At 38.0% G+C, this 20,209-nt stretch overlaps 1 protein-coding gene across 1 annotated transcript; it reads right to left on the reverse strand.

Moving 5' to 3' along the window:
- Positions 1-10,620: 10,620 nt before the first annotated feature.
- LOC101895643 (cytochrome b5-related protein-like) lies at positions 10,621-15,816 on the reverse strand. Its single transcript, XM_005176252.4, has 4 exons — positions 15,428-15,816; positions 15,010-15,340; positions 11,346-11,728; positions 10,621-11,280 (listed from the first exon to the last, which is right to left on the reverse strand). Exons 1-4 carry the CDS (start codon positions 15,529-15,531, stop codon positions 10,761-10,763), a joined length of 1,338 nt encoding a protein of 445 aa, XP_005176309.1. The 5' UTR covers positions 15,532-15,816; the 3' UTR covers positions 10,621-10,760.
- Positions 15,817-20,209: the final 4,393 nt, after the last annotated feature.

The following is a 20,209-nucleotide window of genomic DNA, read 5'->3' on the forward strand; positions in this document are numbered from 1 at the left end:
AAATGAACACTTTAGAATTTCAATTGACCTGTGTTTTTATGGGTCTGTGCCGTTTCAAGTGAATCGGTAGTTATTTCGTCAGTCAGTCATATCTGCTTTATCTTTGTACGCTATAACTGGCAGGGAGGGAACTTATGACAATTGATAATTTTGAATGAGAAAATATTGAAATTTGTGAAAATTGTTGCATGTCATTACAAACTCCGTTTGGCAAAACAATAAGATTCTACTTATTTTTGAAAAAAATAAATAAATTAATAATTAAATATATTTTAACATTTTTGACACATCTCACAAGCGTTGATGCATCCCGCTGTATTTTTTTGTCATGGTTTAGAGTAAGAATCATTCAATATTTCCAAACAAGAAGTAATGATCCCTGTGACTTTTGTTGTATTAAAATAGGCGGGTTATAAAATAAAAAAAAAGTTAAAAAGCAGTAAGTTCGGCTGGGCCGAACATAGAATACCCTCCACCATTTGGAACGAATTTGGAAATTTTCAAAAAATTAAATCCCTAAAAAATCTATACAACGTGGACCTACATAGGCATTGTTTGTCATAAGTCATCAAAAAAAAAAAAAATCATCAAAATGTCGTATATAGGGAGGTACCGTTACATCGGAACTGTGCGAAGACCTGGACCTGCATAGACAATTTTCTGTCGCAGACTGTAGTTCAAATCACGAACTCTAAATACGTAATTTGAAACAATTCCGGTGAATAATGACCCTAAGATCATCAAAATACCGAATATTTGGAGATACCGTTATATGGGGGCTATACGAAGACGTGGACCTGCACAGACAATTTTCTGTCTTAGGCTGTAGTATTCATTACGAACTTCAAATAACAAATTTCGGTAAAGAAATTCGCTAAAATCATTAAAATGCCGAATATCGGGAGGTACTGTTATATGGGTGCTTTACCAAGAGGTGAACCTGCACAGACAATTTTCTGTCGTAGGCTGTAGTATCCATTATGAACTTCAAATACCAAATTTGAAACAATTCCGGTGAGGAAATGTCGCTAAAATCATCAAAATACCGAATATCGGGAGGTACCTTTATATAGGGGGCTCTACGAAGACGTAGACCTGCATGGACAATTTTCTGTCTTAGGCTGTAGTATCCATTATGAACTTTAAATACAAAATTTGAAACAATTCCGGTGAAAAATGTCGCTAAAATCATCAAAATACCGAATATCGGGAGGTACCGTTATATGGGGGCTATACCAAAACGTGGACCTACATGGCCCATTTTTAATACCAAAAGTCTTGCAGACATAACATACATTTGAGCAAAATTTTATCAAATTACTTCAATTCGTTCGGAAGCTAGAGTGATTTCCACAGACGGACGGACATTCCTTAATCGACATAGAATTTTATGCTGATCAAGAATATATATACTTTGTGGGGTCTAAATGTGGGGTCTAAAATGTGTATTTCGAGATGTTACAAACGGAATGGCAAACTTAATATACCCTCCATACTATGGTGGAGGGTATAAAAAAAATCCACTTGTTATGTAGTTGTAAGATTTAGAAGAAAAAAGTTTTTTGTCATCGGAATTATTTTTATATAACTACTGAGGATAATATCCCCAGATAAAAACCAAGGAAACTGATGAGGAATCGTAGCTTTTTCCGATATTCATGACATTCCTTGCCTTACCCCCTGGTAAACATTACCATTAATAAACAAACGTTTTTTGTTTACAAAAACAACAATTATGGGATTTAACCTAACTATTTTGCAACAACATTTTAATTTTCTACTAAATTTAATTGTTTAATTACATGTTTTCCATTCTTCACTGAAGTGTATTCGTTAGTCGAACAATATTTATTATCGCTCTCTCGCTCTCGCTCTCGCTGTTTTACACTCTCTTTTAATGAGAATTTTAAAACGGCTTAATATATCTTATCGTAGTCATATGTTATCGTTGGTGTTATTAATTATTTATTCAATACTTGTTTCTACTATTTTCATCGATATTCTATAAGCTTGCACAATAATTTTCCTACTGAGCGATGAGAATTGTCTCTGTAGAATTCTGATTGTGAATTTCATAATTTCTTTAACTATCGGAGGGATTGTTACAGTGCATGTCAGAGGATTGTTAAATTAAATGAGGTTATGAGCGAGCAAAATTAGTCCAAGAAATTGATCGCATGCAAAGACATATAATATAACAAGTTAAAAAGCAGTAAGTTCGGCCGGGCCGAACTTTGAATACCCTCCACCATTTGGAACGAATTTGATAATTTTCAAAAAATAAAATCCTTCAAAAAATCTGTTAAAATTTTGAAAATACCAAATACAGCCGTTAATTTGGGGTCTATACGACGAGGACCTACATTGGCATTGTTCGTCATAAGCCATTACCATATTCAAACTCGAAACTTGAAATAAACGGTGAATAATGTAGCTAAAATCATCAAAATATCGTATATAGGGAGGTACCGTTAGATCGGAGCTGTGCGAAGACCTGGACCTGCATAGACAATTTTCTGTCACAGGCTGTAACATCCATTACAAACTTCAAATACCACATCTCAAACAATTTTGGTGGGTATTGCCCCTAAAATCGTCAAAATACCGAATATAGGGAGGTACTGATATATGGGGCCTATACGAAGACCTGGACCTGCATAGACAATTTTCTGTTACAGACTGTAGTTCATAATTTCTTTAACTATTTTGGTATTTTTAATTTGAAACAATTCTGGTGAATAATGACGCTAAAATCATCAAAATACCGAATATTGGGAGGTACCGTTATATGGGGGTTATACGAAGACGTCAACCTGCACAAACAATTTTCTGTGTTAAGGTGTAGTATCCTTTTCGAACTTCAAATACCAAATTTGACATAATTCCGGTGAATATACCACTGAAATCATCAAAATACCGAATATAGGGAGGTACCGTTATATGGGGGCTATACGAAGAAGTGGACTAGCAAAGACAATTTTCTGTCCTAGGCTGCAGCATCCATTACGAATCTCAAATACCAAATTTGAAACAATTCTGGTGAATAATGTCTCTAAACTCATCAAAATACCGAATATCGGGAGGTACCGTTTTATGGGGGCTATATGAAAACGTGGACCTACATGGCCCATTTACTAACTAAACCTGCCTACTGGAAAAATAAACGCGTGTGCAAAATTTTAGCCTTCTTCCAAGACATATAATATAATAAGATGCGACATTACATTTTCATTTTTCTTCAATAGATGGCGTTGGTAGTGGAAAAATATGTTATGTCACAATATCGTGACATAGCATTATGTTATAATTTAACAGAGCTGACACATTTTAAGGGTTGTTGTTGATTTTTATCGATTCAATGTACAAGGAAATGCTCTGGAATAGATTTTTGAGAACAAGTCTGTCATATCTGATATTTTTTTCCGCCTATTTCCGCCATTTTTCGACGATATCGGAATAACATATTTTTCTAAAATTTCCAATGCATTTCTGTTATGTTGCCTGCCATCTGTTACCTATTTATACTCTACACCACAATGTGGTCAGAGTATTATGTCTTTGTGCATTTGTTTGTAACAGGCCAAAGGAAACGAGATAGACCCATAGTTTCTTGAATCTGCATAGAATCACATTCTGAGTCGATTTATTCATGTCCGTCCGTCTGTCCATGTATTTTTGTAAACAAAGTACAGTACGCATTTATTTCCCTATCCAGATGAAATTTCGCACAAATCATTTGTTTGACCCAAGGAGGAACCCTATTGAAATTGGAGATAATCGATCGACATTTAGATATAGCTCCCATATATATCTTCGTCCGATTTGCTTTTTATTGTGCACCAAACGTGTAATATCAGTCCGAATAATTATGCCATAAAATAAGTATGCCAAATTTGATCGAATTCGGTTTAGATATAGCTATAGCTCCCATATATATTGTTCATCCGATTTGTTATTTTTGTCCTCCGCAGCCGTAATATACACTCTGTAACAACAATATTCGGGGAAGTATATCAAATACAGCTCAGAAATACATTTGCTAAATTTTATCGAGATCGGTTCAGATTTGGATATAGCTCCCATATATAACTTCGTCCGATTTACCTTTGATTGTGTACCAAACGTGTAATATTTGTCCAAATTGGATGTAATTTGGCACTTACGACCGAATTGAGTCTAGAAGCTAGTATGTCAAATTTGATGAAGATCGGTTCAGATATAGTTATAGCTCCCATATATACTGTTCATCCGATTTGTTATATTTGTTACCCACAGCCGTAATATGCACTCCGTAACAACGTTATTCAGGGAAATATATCAAATACAGCTCAGAAATATCTTTGGGCAATACAAGTCCGAATTTAAAAGATACAAATGCTTCGGCATATTTAGTTCTTTGAACTTTAAATTATAATCGGCACCGCCCGACTTTAAGACATTTTTTACTGGTTATAGTTTTATGTTTTTGTCGCATGAAAATTTTTATAGGCTACCAAACGGAAGTATTTATTGGATATTAAAGAAGGATCTTTATTGACGAGAAAAAGGGAGTGTTTATAGGTGAACAAATCGAAGTGTTTATGGGTAATCAAAGCAGTAATATTTATAGGGTTTCGTGTTATCAAAAGAAGTATTTAAGGACGGTCAAGAGGGAGTTTTCTTTACTAGAATTTAAATAGTCCACCAAACTTTAGTCGCAAACATTTATAGAGCACTAGAAAGGAGTATTCATATACGACAAATAGGTAATCTCTATAAACAACGAGAAAGCGAGTATTCACAGGCTACAAAGAAGTGCAAATATACAGGGTGAGATGAAAAAAAAACTGCAACAAACTTCAGACTGCTGTCATTTTTAAGCCACTCGTCCGACTGCTGTTAAAATTATTCCAGTGATAGCTTACTATATAGTTTACAAGCGCACAAAAGCATTTGGTGTGATGGAATTTTCCAGAAAAAAAGTTATTCCTGATGGAATTCAAGCGTGATAGTGTGATTTCTTTATATTTGGCTGAAAACCCACAAGTGGCTATCGTTAGAGCATTGCAGCATTTAAATGTGAATAAATATTTTGTGTCTCGTACCATCGATCGTTACCCTTATACTGGTAGCGTAGCCTGACGTCAAGGAAGTAGACGGAAGAACACAGCAACATCAGCAGAAATGGTTTGAAAAGTAAAGAAGCGACTTGATCGAAACCCGCGTCGCAGTGGTCGAAAAATGGCTCGTGAGCTGAACATATCACAATATTCCATTCGGCAAATATTGAAAAATGAGCTGGGAGTAAAGCCATTGAAATTCCAAAAAGTGTAAGAACTTACACCTCAACAGAAAATAGACTCACTTGGCCGAAAGTGGTGAACTGTCGAATTTGGTTTTCTCCGATCTCCGATGAAAAAACCTTCGTTATCCAGCAGTTTGTATACAAACGAAATGATCGTGTTTACTTGCCAAAGAGGTCAGCTGAAAATGTTCACCCTGGGTTGGCCAGCAGAAATCAAGCGCCGGCCATGGTGATGGTGTGGGCTGCCATAACAGCCGATGGTCGCTCTCCGCTCGCATTAATCGACCGTGGCATGAGAATAAATGGCGAAAAATATAGCGAAAAAATCTGGGGGGTGTATTAATGCCCTGGGCACCCAGACATTTTGGCCGCAAACCTTGGACATTCCAACAGGACTCAGCGCCAACGCACTCATCATGCCACCGCCACCCAAGAATGGTTACAAAATGAGGTTCCTCGCTTCATTTCCAGCGCACAATGGCCACCAAAATCTCCGGATACCAATCCGTTGAACTATTGTGTCTGGAGTATTTTAGAAAGCAAGGTTGGCACTAAAAAATACAAAAGTGTCGATCACCTCAAGCAAGCGCATCGCCGGTAACATTTGAGTAGCGTGTGAAGGTTTCATTGGCCGTTTGAAGGCCATAATTCGTGCCTAAAGTGACCAATTCGAACAAATCTAAACTTATACTAAAATTCGATGAAATTTTCGACATTTTTTGCTTTAATTCAATAAAATTTAAAAAAAATGTAAAAATTATGTCGTTTGACTTTGTTGCAGTTTTTTTTTTATCTCACCCTGTATTTTTTATAATACCAAAACTGAGACTCAACAGACAACCCACTGGTACTTATAGGCCACCAAAACGAGACTGTTTGCAGACAACAAGTCTTGGCAATGTTTAGATGACCCAAAGCGAATATCTGTAGGGATCCATTGTTGGCGCCCAAATCGGTGTCATAATAGCAGACCAAAAAGAGAGGATTTATAGATTATTTGCGTTTGTTTTCACATTCTATTCTATAATTAGTATTCAAAACGGTCATATTGAACAGAGTATGAATACTGAATCATTTTTTTTTTTCATTTACAATGATTGAAATTACGTCTGAGAGAATGGAAGAGAGCATCTCTGAGCGATAACACAAAACAACAATCAATCAATTTACCACTATAATTATAGCTTTGTTTTCTCAGCAGCAAATGAGAGAAAAATCTAATTAATAATAAAAATTGTTGTTTTTACAACAACCACATATGGAAACGTATGTTATAATTACATTGACCTAGAATTTATTTGAACACACAGGTTTCATAAATTAATCCAATGCCTTGTATTAAGTTATTGATTTTAATGGTGGATTTGAAATATATATCCAAATTTCCGAGTCAGATTTCAGATTTTCATATCATTATTACTTCTTATCGCCAGGGGAGAATATATACTCTGGCCGTTTCGTATAAACTTCTTGTTATTTCGTCATACTCTCTTAAAATGGAAGTCACCAATTCTTTGTTGGCTACAACTGAAATGCACATACGAGCCGAAGTGACCAAAGCGCGATAATGAAAAAAAACGAGATTTTTTTTCGTTGAAATTATCTTAGATGGAAAGATTAAATGGGCATGTTTTCCTAATCACAATGACTTGTACAAACTGTTGTCGAATACAATGTCACGTACAAAAGGAAGCAAAAAACAGTTGGGAGATAGATAAGAGGATCTTATGCTACCCAGGGGGCAGTTTTTATAAGAGTCCATAAAGATAACGCCAGCTAGACTAGCAGACAAGCCGAGAGGAAGTCTTTAGGAGAGCCAAAGAGATTATACAGAGTGAGATATAAAAACTGCAACGAAGTCAAACTCCATAATTTGGCATTTGAAGTTCGAAATTGATACTACAGCCTAAGATAGAAAATTGTCTGTGCAGGTTCAAGTCTTCGTAAAGCCCCCATATAACGGTACCTCCCTATATTCGGTATTTTGATGATTTTAGCGTCATTATTCACCGGAATTGTTTCAAATTTGGTATTTGAAGTTCGTAATGGATACTACAGCCTAAGACAGAAAATTTTTTGTGCAGGTTCAAATCTTCGTATAGCCCCCATATAACGGTACCTCCCTATAGTCGGTATTTTGATGATTTTAGCGTCATTATTGTTTCAATTTTTGTATTTGAAGTTCGTAATGTATACTACAGCCTAAGACAGAAAATTGTCTATGCAGGTCCAGGTCTTCGTATAGGCCCCATATACCAGTATCTTCCTATATTCGGCATTTTGACGATTTTAGGTACAATACCCACCGAAATTGTTTGAGATGTCGTATTTGAAGTTCGTAATGAATGCTACAGCCTATGGCCGACAATTGTCTATGCTGGTCCAGATCTTCGCACAGCTCCGATATAACGGTACCTCCCTATATACGATATTTTGATGATTTTAGGTACATTATTCACCGTTTATTTCTAGTTGCGAATTTGAATATTGTAATGACTTATGACTAACAATGCCGACGAATTTACGTTGACCTACATGTCGTATAGACACCAATATAACGGCTATATTCGTTATTTTTAAAATTTTAACAGAATTTTTGAGGATTTTATTTTCAAATTCGTTCCAAATGGTGGAGGGTATTCAAAGTTCGGCCCGGCCCGAACTTACTGTTTTTTAACTTGTTTTTAATTATTTTGAATAAAAGCAAAAAATGTCGGAAAATATCATAAAATTTTAGAATAAGTTTAGATTTGTTCGTATTGTGGTATTGTGGTGATCGACACCTTGGTATTTTTTAGTGCCAACCTTGCTTTTCAAAATACTCCAGACACAATAGTTCAACGGATTGGTATCCGGAGATTTTTTGGTGGCCATTGTGCGCTGGAAATGAAGCGAGGAACCTCATTTTATTACCATTATTGGGTGGCGCGTCCTGAGTCCTGTTGGAATGTCCAAGGTCTGCGGCCAAAATGTTCGCGTGCCTAAGGCTTTAATACACCCTCCGGAATATTTTCGCAATAATATTCGGCATTTATTCTGATGCCACGGATGCCTCGATTAATACGAGCGGAGAGTGATCATCGGCTGTTATGGCCTCACTCAAGCGCCTTGAGTTCTGGTGGCCAACCGAAGGTGCACATTTTCAGCTGACCTCTTTGGCAAGTAAACACGATCATTTTGTTTGTTTACAAACTGCTGGACATCGAATGTTTTCTCATCGGAGATCGGAGAAAACCAAATTTGGCAGTTCACCACTTTCGGCCAAGCGAAACAGCTCTTTAGCTCTTTTGAGTCTATTTTCTTTCTGTTGCGGTGTAAGTGTTTCAACTTTTTGGAATTTCGATGGCTTTACACCGAGCTCATTTTTAAAAATTTGCCGAATGGAATATTGCGATATGTTCAGCCATCACTAGCCATTTTTCGGCCACTGCGACGCAGGTTTCGATCAAGTCGCTTCTTTGCTTTTCGAACCATTTCCGCTGATGTTGCCGTTTTCTTCCGTCCACTTCCTTGACGTCGGGCTACGCTACCAGTATTACGGTCACGAGGGATGGTACGAGACACAAAAGATTTATTCTCATTTAAATTCTAGAGTGCTCTAACGATAGCCACCTGTGGTTTTCCGACCAAATATAAAGAAATCACACTATCACGCTTGAACTTCATCACGAATAACTTTTTTTCTGGAAAATTCTCACCAAAATGCTTTTGGCGGCTTGTAAACAAAATAATGAGCTGTCACTGGATTAATTTTAACAGCTGTCGGACGAGTGGCATAGAAATGACAGCAGTCTGAAGTTGGTTGCAGTTTTCCCATTTCACCATGTAAATGAGCTGACGAGGGAGTCTATAGACGAGCTGGTAAGGGAGTCTATGGACGAGCTGACGAGGTAGTGTATAGACGACCTGCAAATGGAGTATACAAACGATTGGAAAAGGGACTATATAGACGAGCTGATGGGGAAGTCTATAAACGATCTGTAAAGGAAGTTTACATAGGGACGACCGAGGGAGTTTACTGACGAGCCCTAGAGTTAGTCCACAGACGACCTGCAAATGAAGTATACAAACGATTGGAATAGGGAGTATATAGACGAGCAGACTAGGGAGTATATAGACGAGCTGAATTGGTAGTCTATAAACCAGCAGACGAAGAAGTCTACAGTAGAGCTGAATCGGGGATGTATAAACAGGCTGAATAGGGAGTATATAGACGAGCCCAAAGGGGATGGTATAGACCGGGTAAAAAGGGAGGCTATAGATGAGCGACGCTATAGACGAGTTAAATATGTGAAAGTGATGAATGGAAGTCGCCACTAATGAGAGAGGCACTGGCTTAAGCTCGCCTATAAAGAGAGAGCTCCTTCTTACACGCAAAATAGAGAGACACATTATAAACAAAAGAGAGACAGACACACTCTAAAAAGAGAGACACTGGCTGAAGCCAGAAGCCATAAAGAGAGAGAGAGACATTGGCTCACTTAGAGAGAGACTGGCTTCAGGTCGCCTAGAAAGAGAAAGACAAGTTACAGCTTGCCTGGAAAGAGATTTAATGCGACGCTATAGACGAGTTAAATATATATAGATCTTAGATGAACAAAACAGTACGTTTGCGTTGGTCTCAGTCGTTGATTAGACTTCAACGAATGTAGACATGCGTGGGGGATGTACGCATTGTTGCTCCGTTAACATTAAGAAAACAAATTATGGATAGCTTTTGTAGAAAAATATAAATATATGGAGTTTATATTTAATGTTTTTTGATAATTTTGTTAACATAAAATTAAAATTCTTGCTACAAAACGCCCAAAACAAGAAGGGAGATATTTTTTACGTGCTTTTTGGTTTCTCTCACACATACAAGCGCAATATTCATTTTGTGCATCATAGATATAGATACTGGTTTCTGCTCGCCTATAAAGAGAGAGAGAGCTCCTTCTCACACACTCTAAAATAGAGAGGCACACTATAAACAAACTCTAAAACTATAAAAAGAGAGAGAGATACTGGCTCACTTAGAGAGAGAGAGAGAGAGAGAGACTGGCTTCTGGATGCCTAGAAAAAGAGAGACTTGTTACATCTTGCCGGGAAAGAGATTTAAATCGCCTCAACTTGAAAAGCTCGCATATAAAGACTTGATTCGGCTCTTTTTCAAATACCCGTTTCTATTTTCCATCTGCATCTATTCTTGAAGGTGATTTTAACGTACCACCAATTATAACTTCATATGTTTATTATTCTAAAATGGGGTAAATAAAACTTCCCATCCCTGGCAATTAACTTATAGATAACGCATAAGCATGCCAAGAAAAATAAAAAAAAAACTAAACTTTGATAGTGAATTTTTCAAACAAACATATGTATGTGTGTGTATGTGCATATAAATAAAATTTCTTCAAATCACAATGACTTTGTATAAAAACGCCTTAAATAAACTATTTACAAAAACAATCATTAAATCGATAATAAAAAACTATTACTTCTTTAATTTTCTTTGGTCCACAGGTATGGGATTAGCTTTGGTCCTCAGTAACTGTTGATTCTGTCCAATGATGTGATCCAAAAATGTTATTTCTCTCAATTCACTTTTGAATTCCGAGAGAGTTTTCATAAGTATCGGATACAGCTGTGGCAATACACCATGATCCAGGGTTGGGAATAAATGATGCAGACAATGCTCCCCGAAATGGGTGAGGCACATAAAATGAGAATTTTTAATATCACCCCGATCAATGATTGTGTCGACTTGATAAAGACCCCAATCACGATTTTCACGCAGCGCATCGCCATCGTGCACAATTTCCGGGGTATGATGGGAGGCATTCAGGCCAATTAAACCGAATATGAAGCTGGATATCGCAATGATGCGAAGCCATTGAAGGATGACCGTTGATGAGGATGGAGCCGGTGAGACGAGCAGCATTAGAATAGGTAGGGAAAATCCAATAATATCGTGCCAGTATAGCTCATTTTTGCCAACCACCGATCGGACAGTTCTGAAAAAAAATAAAAATTGTAAAAAAAAATATTTTTTATTTTTAATCTAACCTCTTGTCCTTACCTCTGCAGCAACTGAATGGGAAATATAAGTGAATAGAACACCGGCTGTATTATCACGGATACAATACGTCTGGCCTTAGAAGCAATATGCTTGTTGGGAATCCAACACAGGAATGGTTCAAAGAGGGACATTTCCAAGTCATGCAATGAATTTGTGTAGACATGATGCGACAGGGCATGAGAAATCCGCCATTCATTGAAATTCATCAGGGTAAAATTGAAGGTATACATTTGCCAATTGTCGCGTTGATGGAAATAGTTGTGAGCGGAAATGCTAAGCCATGCCAGGGAAAGAGCTGCAGCCACCTCGAAAATAATATTAGGCATCAGTGCCGACAGTACAATGAATACCAAGGTGGCAGAGAGGAGAATCAAGTGGTAGAACTGAAATGAAAGGTAGATAAATGCAAAATTATTGAACGAAGTATTTCTTAATGGGGGGGGGGGGGGGGGGGGGGTAGAATGGAGGGATTGGAACAGAAGAGAATGTTTGTAAAATAAGAGAGAGAGGAGAGTTTTTTAATGAGTTTTGGTTAGGAGTTTTTTAGATGACCTGAGACAGGTTTCCTTTTTAGAAGAGCAAGGGCGGGGACTTTTTGCGACGAGTTGAGGCATTGATTTTTTTTCAACGATCATGAGTTTCTATCCAGTGCCGGCAGAGATTATATTTCGACGAGATGTAACAGGCTCTTATAGTTGAGAGCAAATCAGTTTCTGTGCGAACTGTGTAAAGTCTTTTTAGAATCGAGGCTCTTTAGACGAGCTGAAACAGAGAGTCTATATCACTTTATATATACATAATCTGTTGTAGGAAATCTCTCTCTCTACGGGCGAGGTGAAGCAGGAAGCCTCTTTCTCTCTCTCTCTCTATAGAAGAGTTAAATTAAAAACCGTGCATCTCTCTAAAGCTGGGAGTCTTTCTCTCTATAGACGCACTCTGAGCTGCGTAGGGATGATCTTTGTATGAGAAAGAGTCTCTCCATAGAGGAGCTGTAAAGCAGAGGGTCTCTGGCCAGAAGAGCTGTAAGGCAGGGAGTCTCTCCATAGACTTGGGAATTTCTTGAAGGATGAGCTGTGAAACAGACTGTCTCTCTAGCTGTTAACGAGGAGCATCTTCATAGACCAGCTATGAAGCAGACAACCTTTCCATAAACTAGACGAGCTGTGAAAAGGGAGTCTCTCCATGGAAGAGCTGTGAAACATAGAGTCTCTTAAAAGACTAGCTGTAAATAGTGAGTGTTTCCGTAGATGACCTGTGGAGCAGGAGTCTATCAATGGACAAGCTATGAAATAGACCGTCTCTTTAGAGACGAGAGAGTCTATCTCTCTTTCTAACTGTAAATAGGGTGCCTCCCTATAGACAAGCCATGAAGCAGAGAGTCTCTGTATAGATGGGTTGTGAAGAAGAGAGTATTTCCATAGACTAAATGTAAACAAGGAATCTCTCCATGAACAAACTCTGAAGCAGAGGATCTCAAAATATGAGCTGTGAAGCAGATCGTTTTTTTTTGGACGAACTGTGAAGCAGGGAATCTATCAATGGGCAAGTTATGAAATAGACCGTCCTTCATTAGACGAAAGAGTCTCTCTCTCTCAAGCTGTAAATTGCCTCCCCATGAAGCAGAGAATCTCTCTATAGACGGACTGTGAAGCAGAGAGTCTTTTCATAGGCTAGATGTAAACAAGGAATCTCTCCACGAACGAACTCTGATGCAGAGGATCTCAATATATGAGCTGTGAAGTGGATCGTTTTTTATAGACGAGCTGTGAAGCAGGGAGTCTATTAATGGACGAGCTTTGAAATAGACCGTCTCTCTATAGACAAGAGAGTCAATCTCTAGCTATAAATAGGGTGCCTCCCCCACAGACAAGCCATGAAGCAGAGAGTCTCTCTATAGACGGACTGTGAAGCAGAGAGTCTTTCCATAGACTAGGTGTAAACATGGAATCTCTCCATGAACGAGCTCTGAAGCTGAGGATCTCAATATATGAGCTGTGAAGCAGGGAGACCGTCTCTCTATAGACAGGTGCCTCCCTATAGACAAGCAATGAAGCAGAGAGTCTCTATAGACGGGCTGTGAAGTGGAGAATCTTTCCATAGACTAGACAGAGCTCCATGAACGACCTCTGAAGCAGATTGTTTTTTTATAGAAGAACTCTGAAGCTGGGAGAGTCTCATAGATGAGCAGTGAATCAGGGAGCCTCTCTATTGACGAGTTGTGAAGCAGGTAGTCTCCAAGTGTACGAGCTGGGAAGCAGAGGTCCTCTTCATGGACGAGAATGTGACACAGAGAGTCTCTCCTTAGACCACATGAAGTAGGGAATGGCCTCATAGACGAACTAAAGCAGAGAATTTTTTAATTAACGAACCTGAAGCAGTGATTCTTCTCATAGATGAGCTAAAGTCAACCTGAGAAGAGTTTCTATAGACGACCTTAAGGTAATCTCTATAGACGAACTGAAATGTGTCTCCCTAGACGAATAGCAAGAAATCTGTACACATAAGTTGTGTCAGGGGTTCTTATTTGTTCTTTCGAGCGCAAAGACAGAGGAACTTTTTCGAAATTTTAAGAAACCGAGATTGTTTAGAGCAATGGAGTCGTTTACGATAAACTGAGGCAGAGTTTCTTTTTTGACGACCTGAGGAAGGATAAAAATATAAATGGGCTGGAGTTCCAAGACCTTGTAGACATGATGAAGGGAGTCTTTAGATTCGAGGAGAAGGTTATTCTTTCCACTCATGCCGAAGTGAATAGGTTTAGACGAGGTGTAAGGAGATTTCTTAGACTAAATGAAGGGAGTATTAGAAGGGAGTATAGAGTCTTTTATAAACGGCCTGGAGCTGGGAGACCTTGAAGACACGATGAAGGGAGGCTTTAGATTCGAGGAGAAGGTTGTACTTCCTACTCAAGCTGGAAAGAATAGGTTTAGACGAGTTGAAGTGGGTCTTTTTAGATGAACTGAACGAAGTCTTTTTAGACGAATTAAATCGAGTTTTTTATAAACGGCCTGAAGCATAGAAACCTTGTAGACACGGTGGAGGCGCTCTTTAGATTCGGGGAGAAGGTTGTACTTTCCGCTCATTCCGAAGATAATAGGTTTAGACGAGGTGAAAGAAGATTTCTTAGACTCCGGTACCTCCCGATGTTCGGAATATTGATAATTAAAGCGAAATTTTTCATCGGACTTGTTTCAAATTTGGCATTTGAAGTTCGTAATGGATACTACAGCCTAAGACAAAAAATTGTCTTTGCAGGTTCACGTTTTGGTATAGCCCCCATATAACGGTACCTCCCGACATTCGCAGGAATTGTTTTAATTTGGTATTTGAAGTTCGTAATGGATATTACAGCCTAAAACAGAAAATTGTCTGTGCAGGTCCACGTTTTCGTATAGCCCCCATATAACGGTACCTTCCGATATTCGGTATTTTGATGAGTTTAGCGACATTATTCACCGATTTTTTTTTCAAGTTTCGAATTCGAATGGCTTATGACAAAAGTTGCCTATGCCGGTCCACGTTTAACAGAATTTTTAACGTTTTTTTTTGAGAATTTCCAAATTAGTTCCGTATCGTGGAGGGCATTCGATGTTCGGCCAGGCCGAACTTACAGCTTTTTTACTTGTTATACCACACAAGTGAATCCTTTCTCCCAAACACTTACCCGCGTCTTCCCTTTGGGACTTTGATCGACATTTTTCAGTTGCTCTGCAACGCGACGCTTTAGCGTAAGATAAAATCCATTTTCCTTCAGCGTTAAGGTATAGTTCCTCGGTTGCTGGGCTTGACGTACAAAATACTTTTGCAATATCGCCTGGGGAACACCTCTGATGTGATGACTCTCAAAGGATTCGGTAATATCGGTGCCCTTGGTACGATCTAACCAAAATGAGCCACCCGGATGTTTTGATACAAAATCGTTGAAATCATATAAATTATCGTGGATACGCCATAGACCTTCGGCGCCATCATCCAGTCGTTTACCCTTTAACCAGCTGTAGAAAAAAAACAAACAATTTGAAATTACATTTTAAGAATTAGATTTAACCGGTTTCAAAACAAAATATATATTACAGACCGACCTTTGGTTGGTGACCAAAGGTTTCTTCCGATAGCTAGGCGGTTTTACAGATATTGTCGAGTGTTTCCATGATTCCGATTTCTGAAGTACTTTGGTTGTAGACATGTTGTTTTTTGTTTATTTTTTTTTATCCGAAAAAAAAGCAGCGGAAAAAAATGAATGCAATTTTCGGTAGCTATCTATCGCCGCCGTTTGAATTCCAATAAGCCACCCAACGGATTGATGGCTGGTATATCTTGAACTTGGTGTTTTGAGGTCATAAAACAAAACGATGCGATACGATTAGCTTCATTAATCGACACAGTAAACTCGCCGGCTGTTTCAACTTTCGGCTCCGCGTGTGCTTCTTGTTTGTTTACACTGCGGATACTGAGAGAACTGGATTTAATTCGTTCACGATTCCGAAGGCAATTTCTATAAACAAATAATTCTGTGGCGAAGATAACGCCGCTGCCGGCGCTCTGCTAACACAATGTTGGACAGAGAACCGTTCGGAGTTATTGTAAGCACGGAAAACCATTTTGAGAATTAATTTGAGACTGAATAGAATTAATTTCAGATAAATGAGTTTTTAATACATTTTTAAATTACATCTACACTTAGCCCTTACAAGATAAGTTCCAGGTTTACCATAATAATCATTGGGATTTAAAGAAAGATCAGTAAACGTCAGATTTAAATCATTTTTAACTACCCCAAAACTCAGAGATATTTTTTTTTTGTTTTTCGATTGAGGCATTTTATCAAGAATTTCAAAAAAAAAAAAAAAAAAGAACGAGTAAAAAAGCAATAAGTTGGGCCGGGTCGAACTTTGAATACCCTCCACCATTTGGAACAAATTAGGAAATTTTCAAAAAAAAAGGATAAAATCCGTTAAAAATTCTGTTAAAATCTTAAAAATACCGAATATAGCCAATATATTGGGGTCTATACAAAGACGTGGACCTGCATAGGCAACTTTTGTCATAAACCATTACAATATTGAAATGCGGAACTTAAAAAAAATCAGCAATAATGTAGTTGAAATCATCAAAATACCGAATATCGGGAGGTGCCGTTATATGGGGGCTATACGAAGACGTGGACCTGCATAGACAATTTTATGTCAGAGGATGTAGTACCTATTACAAACTTCATATACAAAATTTCAAACAAGAATATTGCACCTAAAATCGTCAAAATTCCGAATATATAGAGGAACTACAGTCTATGACAATTTTCTGACATAGACTGTAGTTTCTGTTACGAAACCAAAATACGAAATTTTAAACACCTCCTAAAATCATCAAAATACCGAAAATTAGGAGGTACTGATATATGGGGCCTATACGAAGGCATAGACAATTTTCTGTCCTATTTTGAACTCTAAATACAACATTTGAAACAACTCCGGTGAATAATGTAGCGGAAATCATAAAAATACCGAATATTGGGAGGTAACATTGTATGTGGGCTATACAATATCGTGGACCTATATAGACATTTCTCTTCCAGGGAGTAAAGTGCTTGGAAAGAAGTTATAAAAAAAGTCAGTTAGTACTTCTTTAAAAATTTAATTTTTATACCCTCAGCCATATGGCTAGAGAGGGTATATATTATTTCATACGACCAAAACTTGCCTCATCCTAATAACGGTTTTAGACCCTAGGTCTCTTTGGACCAAATCCGTTTCAGGACATTTTAGAGTAGATCTAGCCATGTCCGTCTGTGTGTCTGGCTGGTGCGCACGATAATACTCCTTCTGGTACCTTTCCCACAAATAGTCGAAATTTTTAAAAAAAAAAATATTGCACCGAAAAAGAGAGAATAATCCGACTTTGCTCCAATTTTGCGAATTCCAATATTTACAGGTCAGGTGCTAAAATAGACAATACCGATCCATTCCATCAAGGGTCAAAATTTTGAATAGTTATAACTCTTATACAGGATCACAGGTCACCTTTGTAACGAATTATGGTCTTCAAACGTCCAATGAAACCGTCACACGCTGCCCGAATGTTGCTCTGCGGTATATTGGCCCATTCCCGGCGAAGCGCTCGCTTGAGGTGTTTTTAGTGCCAACCTTGCTTTCTAAAATACTCCAGACACAATAGTCCAACGGATTGCTATCCCGAGATTTTAGTGGTCGTTGTGCGCTAGAAATGAAGCGAGGAACCTCATTTTGTAACCATCCATGGGTGGCGCGTTCTGAGTCCTGTTGAAATGTCCAAGGTCTGCGGCTAAAAATGTTTGAGTGCCCAAGGCATAATACACCCTCCAGAATATTTTCGGGATAATATTCGGCATTTATTCTGATGCTACGGTCGATTAATAAGAGCGGAGAGCGACCATCGGCTGTTATGGCGGCAGACACCATCACCATGGCCGGCGCTTGAGATCTGGTGGCCAACCGAAGGTGCATATTTTCAGCTGACCTTTTTGGCAAGTAACCACGATCACTTTGTTTGTTTACAAACTGCTGGACAACGGATGTTTTCTCATCGGAGAAAACCAAATTCGGCAGTTCCCCACTTCCTGCAGTTCACCAAGCGTAGCAACTCTTTAGCTCTATTGAGTCTATTTTCTTTCTGTTGCGGTGTAAGTTCTTGCACTTTTTGGAATTTCAATGGCTTTACCCCGAGCTGGGGTCAATTTTGAATATTTGCCGAATGGAATATTGCGATATGTTCAGCTCACGAGTCATTTTTCGGCCACTGCGACAGGGGTTACGAATAAGTCGCTTCTTTACTTTTCGAACCATTTCTGCTGATGTTGCTGTTTTCTTCCGTCCACTTCCTTGACGTCGGGCTACGCTACCAGTATTACGGTAACGAGAGATGGTACGAGACACAAGAGATTTATTCACATTTAAATGCTGGAGTGCTCTAACGATAGTCACCTGTGGTTTTCCAGGCAAATATAAAGAAATCACACTATCACGCTTGAATTCCATCACGAATAACTTTTTTCGGGAAAATTCTCACCAAAGTGCTTTTGCACGCTTGTAAACAATATAATAATCGGTCACTGGAATAATTTTAACAGCTATCGGACGAGTGGCTTAGAAATTAAAGCAGTCTGAGGTTGGTTGCAGTTTTTTCATCTCACCCTGTACAAACATTGTTGCTAGCACAAGATTTGTTGTGAAGATGATATATATCTGGGAACCCCTTCTGGTACCTCACCCTTAAAAAACATTTCAGCGATTCTTTACAACTTGCTGTATCAAAATATTGCTCTCAACCAGAAACCTGAGAGGAATATGGAATATATGAGTTCGCATAAAATTGGATATAAATATTCGATTTTCTTGTAATTTTGCCCAACACCAATATCTTTATCTGTATTAGATGAATTATGAAAATGGAATACTTAAATCGACTATATCTAACAATTATCACATATCTCATAAAAAGTGAAGGAAGTAGTTATGTAGTCGGCTACTTTTACATCATATTTATTTAGGTCCGATACGATATGGAAAATATTGGCCCAAACCTTCGAAACCTACTCCATAGAGGGTCAATCGTTTGAATAATCATAACAGAAGTCAAAATACATTTAAATAATCGAACATTGGCTGAGGGTATGCATCTGTCGGCAATACCGACTGATATTTTTTAACTTTTTTTTTTTAAGTTTTACGGAATATTATTTTTTACCATTTCTATTGAATGTACCTCGTACATGTTATTATTATATGTGTCATTTATATACCATCTCCCATATATTTTATATATTTACAAGCTAATAAAATATATTTTTATTATTATTTCAAACTGTTTTAAAATGGCTTACATTGATAGAACCCAAACCCCCCAGGGGCGACACGCTATCTTATCATGTGGTAAATTTAAATGTGGTGCTCAACATTCATATTGGTATGGGGATCTCTCACGTTGCCTGCGTCGCTGCGGACTTTGTGATCAACAACAAACATAGTTTGACTTTTGGAATCGTTCTCTCTCTCTCTCTCTCTCTTTGATTAATTCGTTTGTTTTTTTTTTCATTGAAATTAAATACAGTGGAAGATAAAGGTTTGCGTTAACCGGTATTTTGCAGTTTTTTATAGTTTTCAAAAATGTTTGGAATTTTTTTGTGAAGATTTGAAAGCGAATTGATTTATTTTAGTTTAAGAGTTTAATTGGTCAAACTAAATTCCAATACACAGTGGCAACCATTGCTAGAAAGAAAAGGGGAGTTAGCCTAGAGCGAAGGAAATTTCCATCACACCAAATATTGTTCAAAATTTATATGAGAGGATAAGTTCACCTTGTAATTGGTACTATAGCCTATGACAAAAAATTGCGTATCCAGGTCCATGTCTTCGTATAGCCCCCATATAACCTCTCATATTCGATATGATGATGAATTTATGGACATTTTCACCCGAATTGTTTCAAATTTTGTATTTAACGTTCGTAAGGGGTACTACAGCCTATAACAGGTCCAAGTCTTCGCATAGCCCCTATGATACCTCCCGATATTCGGTATTTTGACGATTTTAGTCACATTTCTCAATGGACTTGACTGAAAATCTACACAAGGAGTTCCTCCTAAGTACTTTACCAACTGGAAGAGAATTGTCTATATAGGCCCACGATATGGTATATCACCACCTCCCTTTATTCGGTATTTTCATGATTTTAACCACATTTTTCAATAGACGTCTCTGGACAAAAGGAGTTCCTTCTGACTACTTTACCCCTTCGGAAAGAATTCTCTATATAGGTCCACGATATCGTATAGCTCCATATAACGATACCCCCCGATATTCGGTATTTTGATGATATTAGGACATTTT

This window comes from Musca domestica, unplaced genomic scaffold, assembly GCF_030504385.1.
Source record: "Musca domestica strain aabys unplaced genomic scaffold, Musca_domestica.polishedcontigs.V.1.1 3, whole genome shotgun sequence".
Lineage (NCBI taxonomy): Eukaryota > Metazoa > Arthropoda > Insecta > Diptera > Muscidae > Musca > Musca domestica.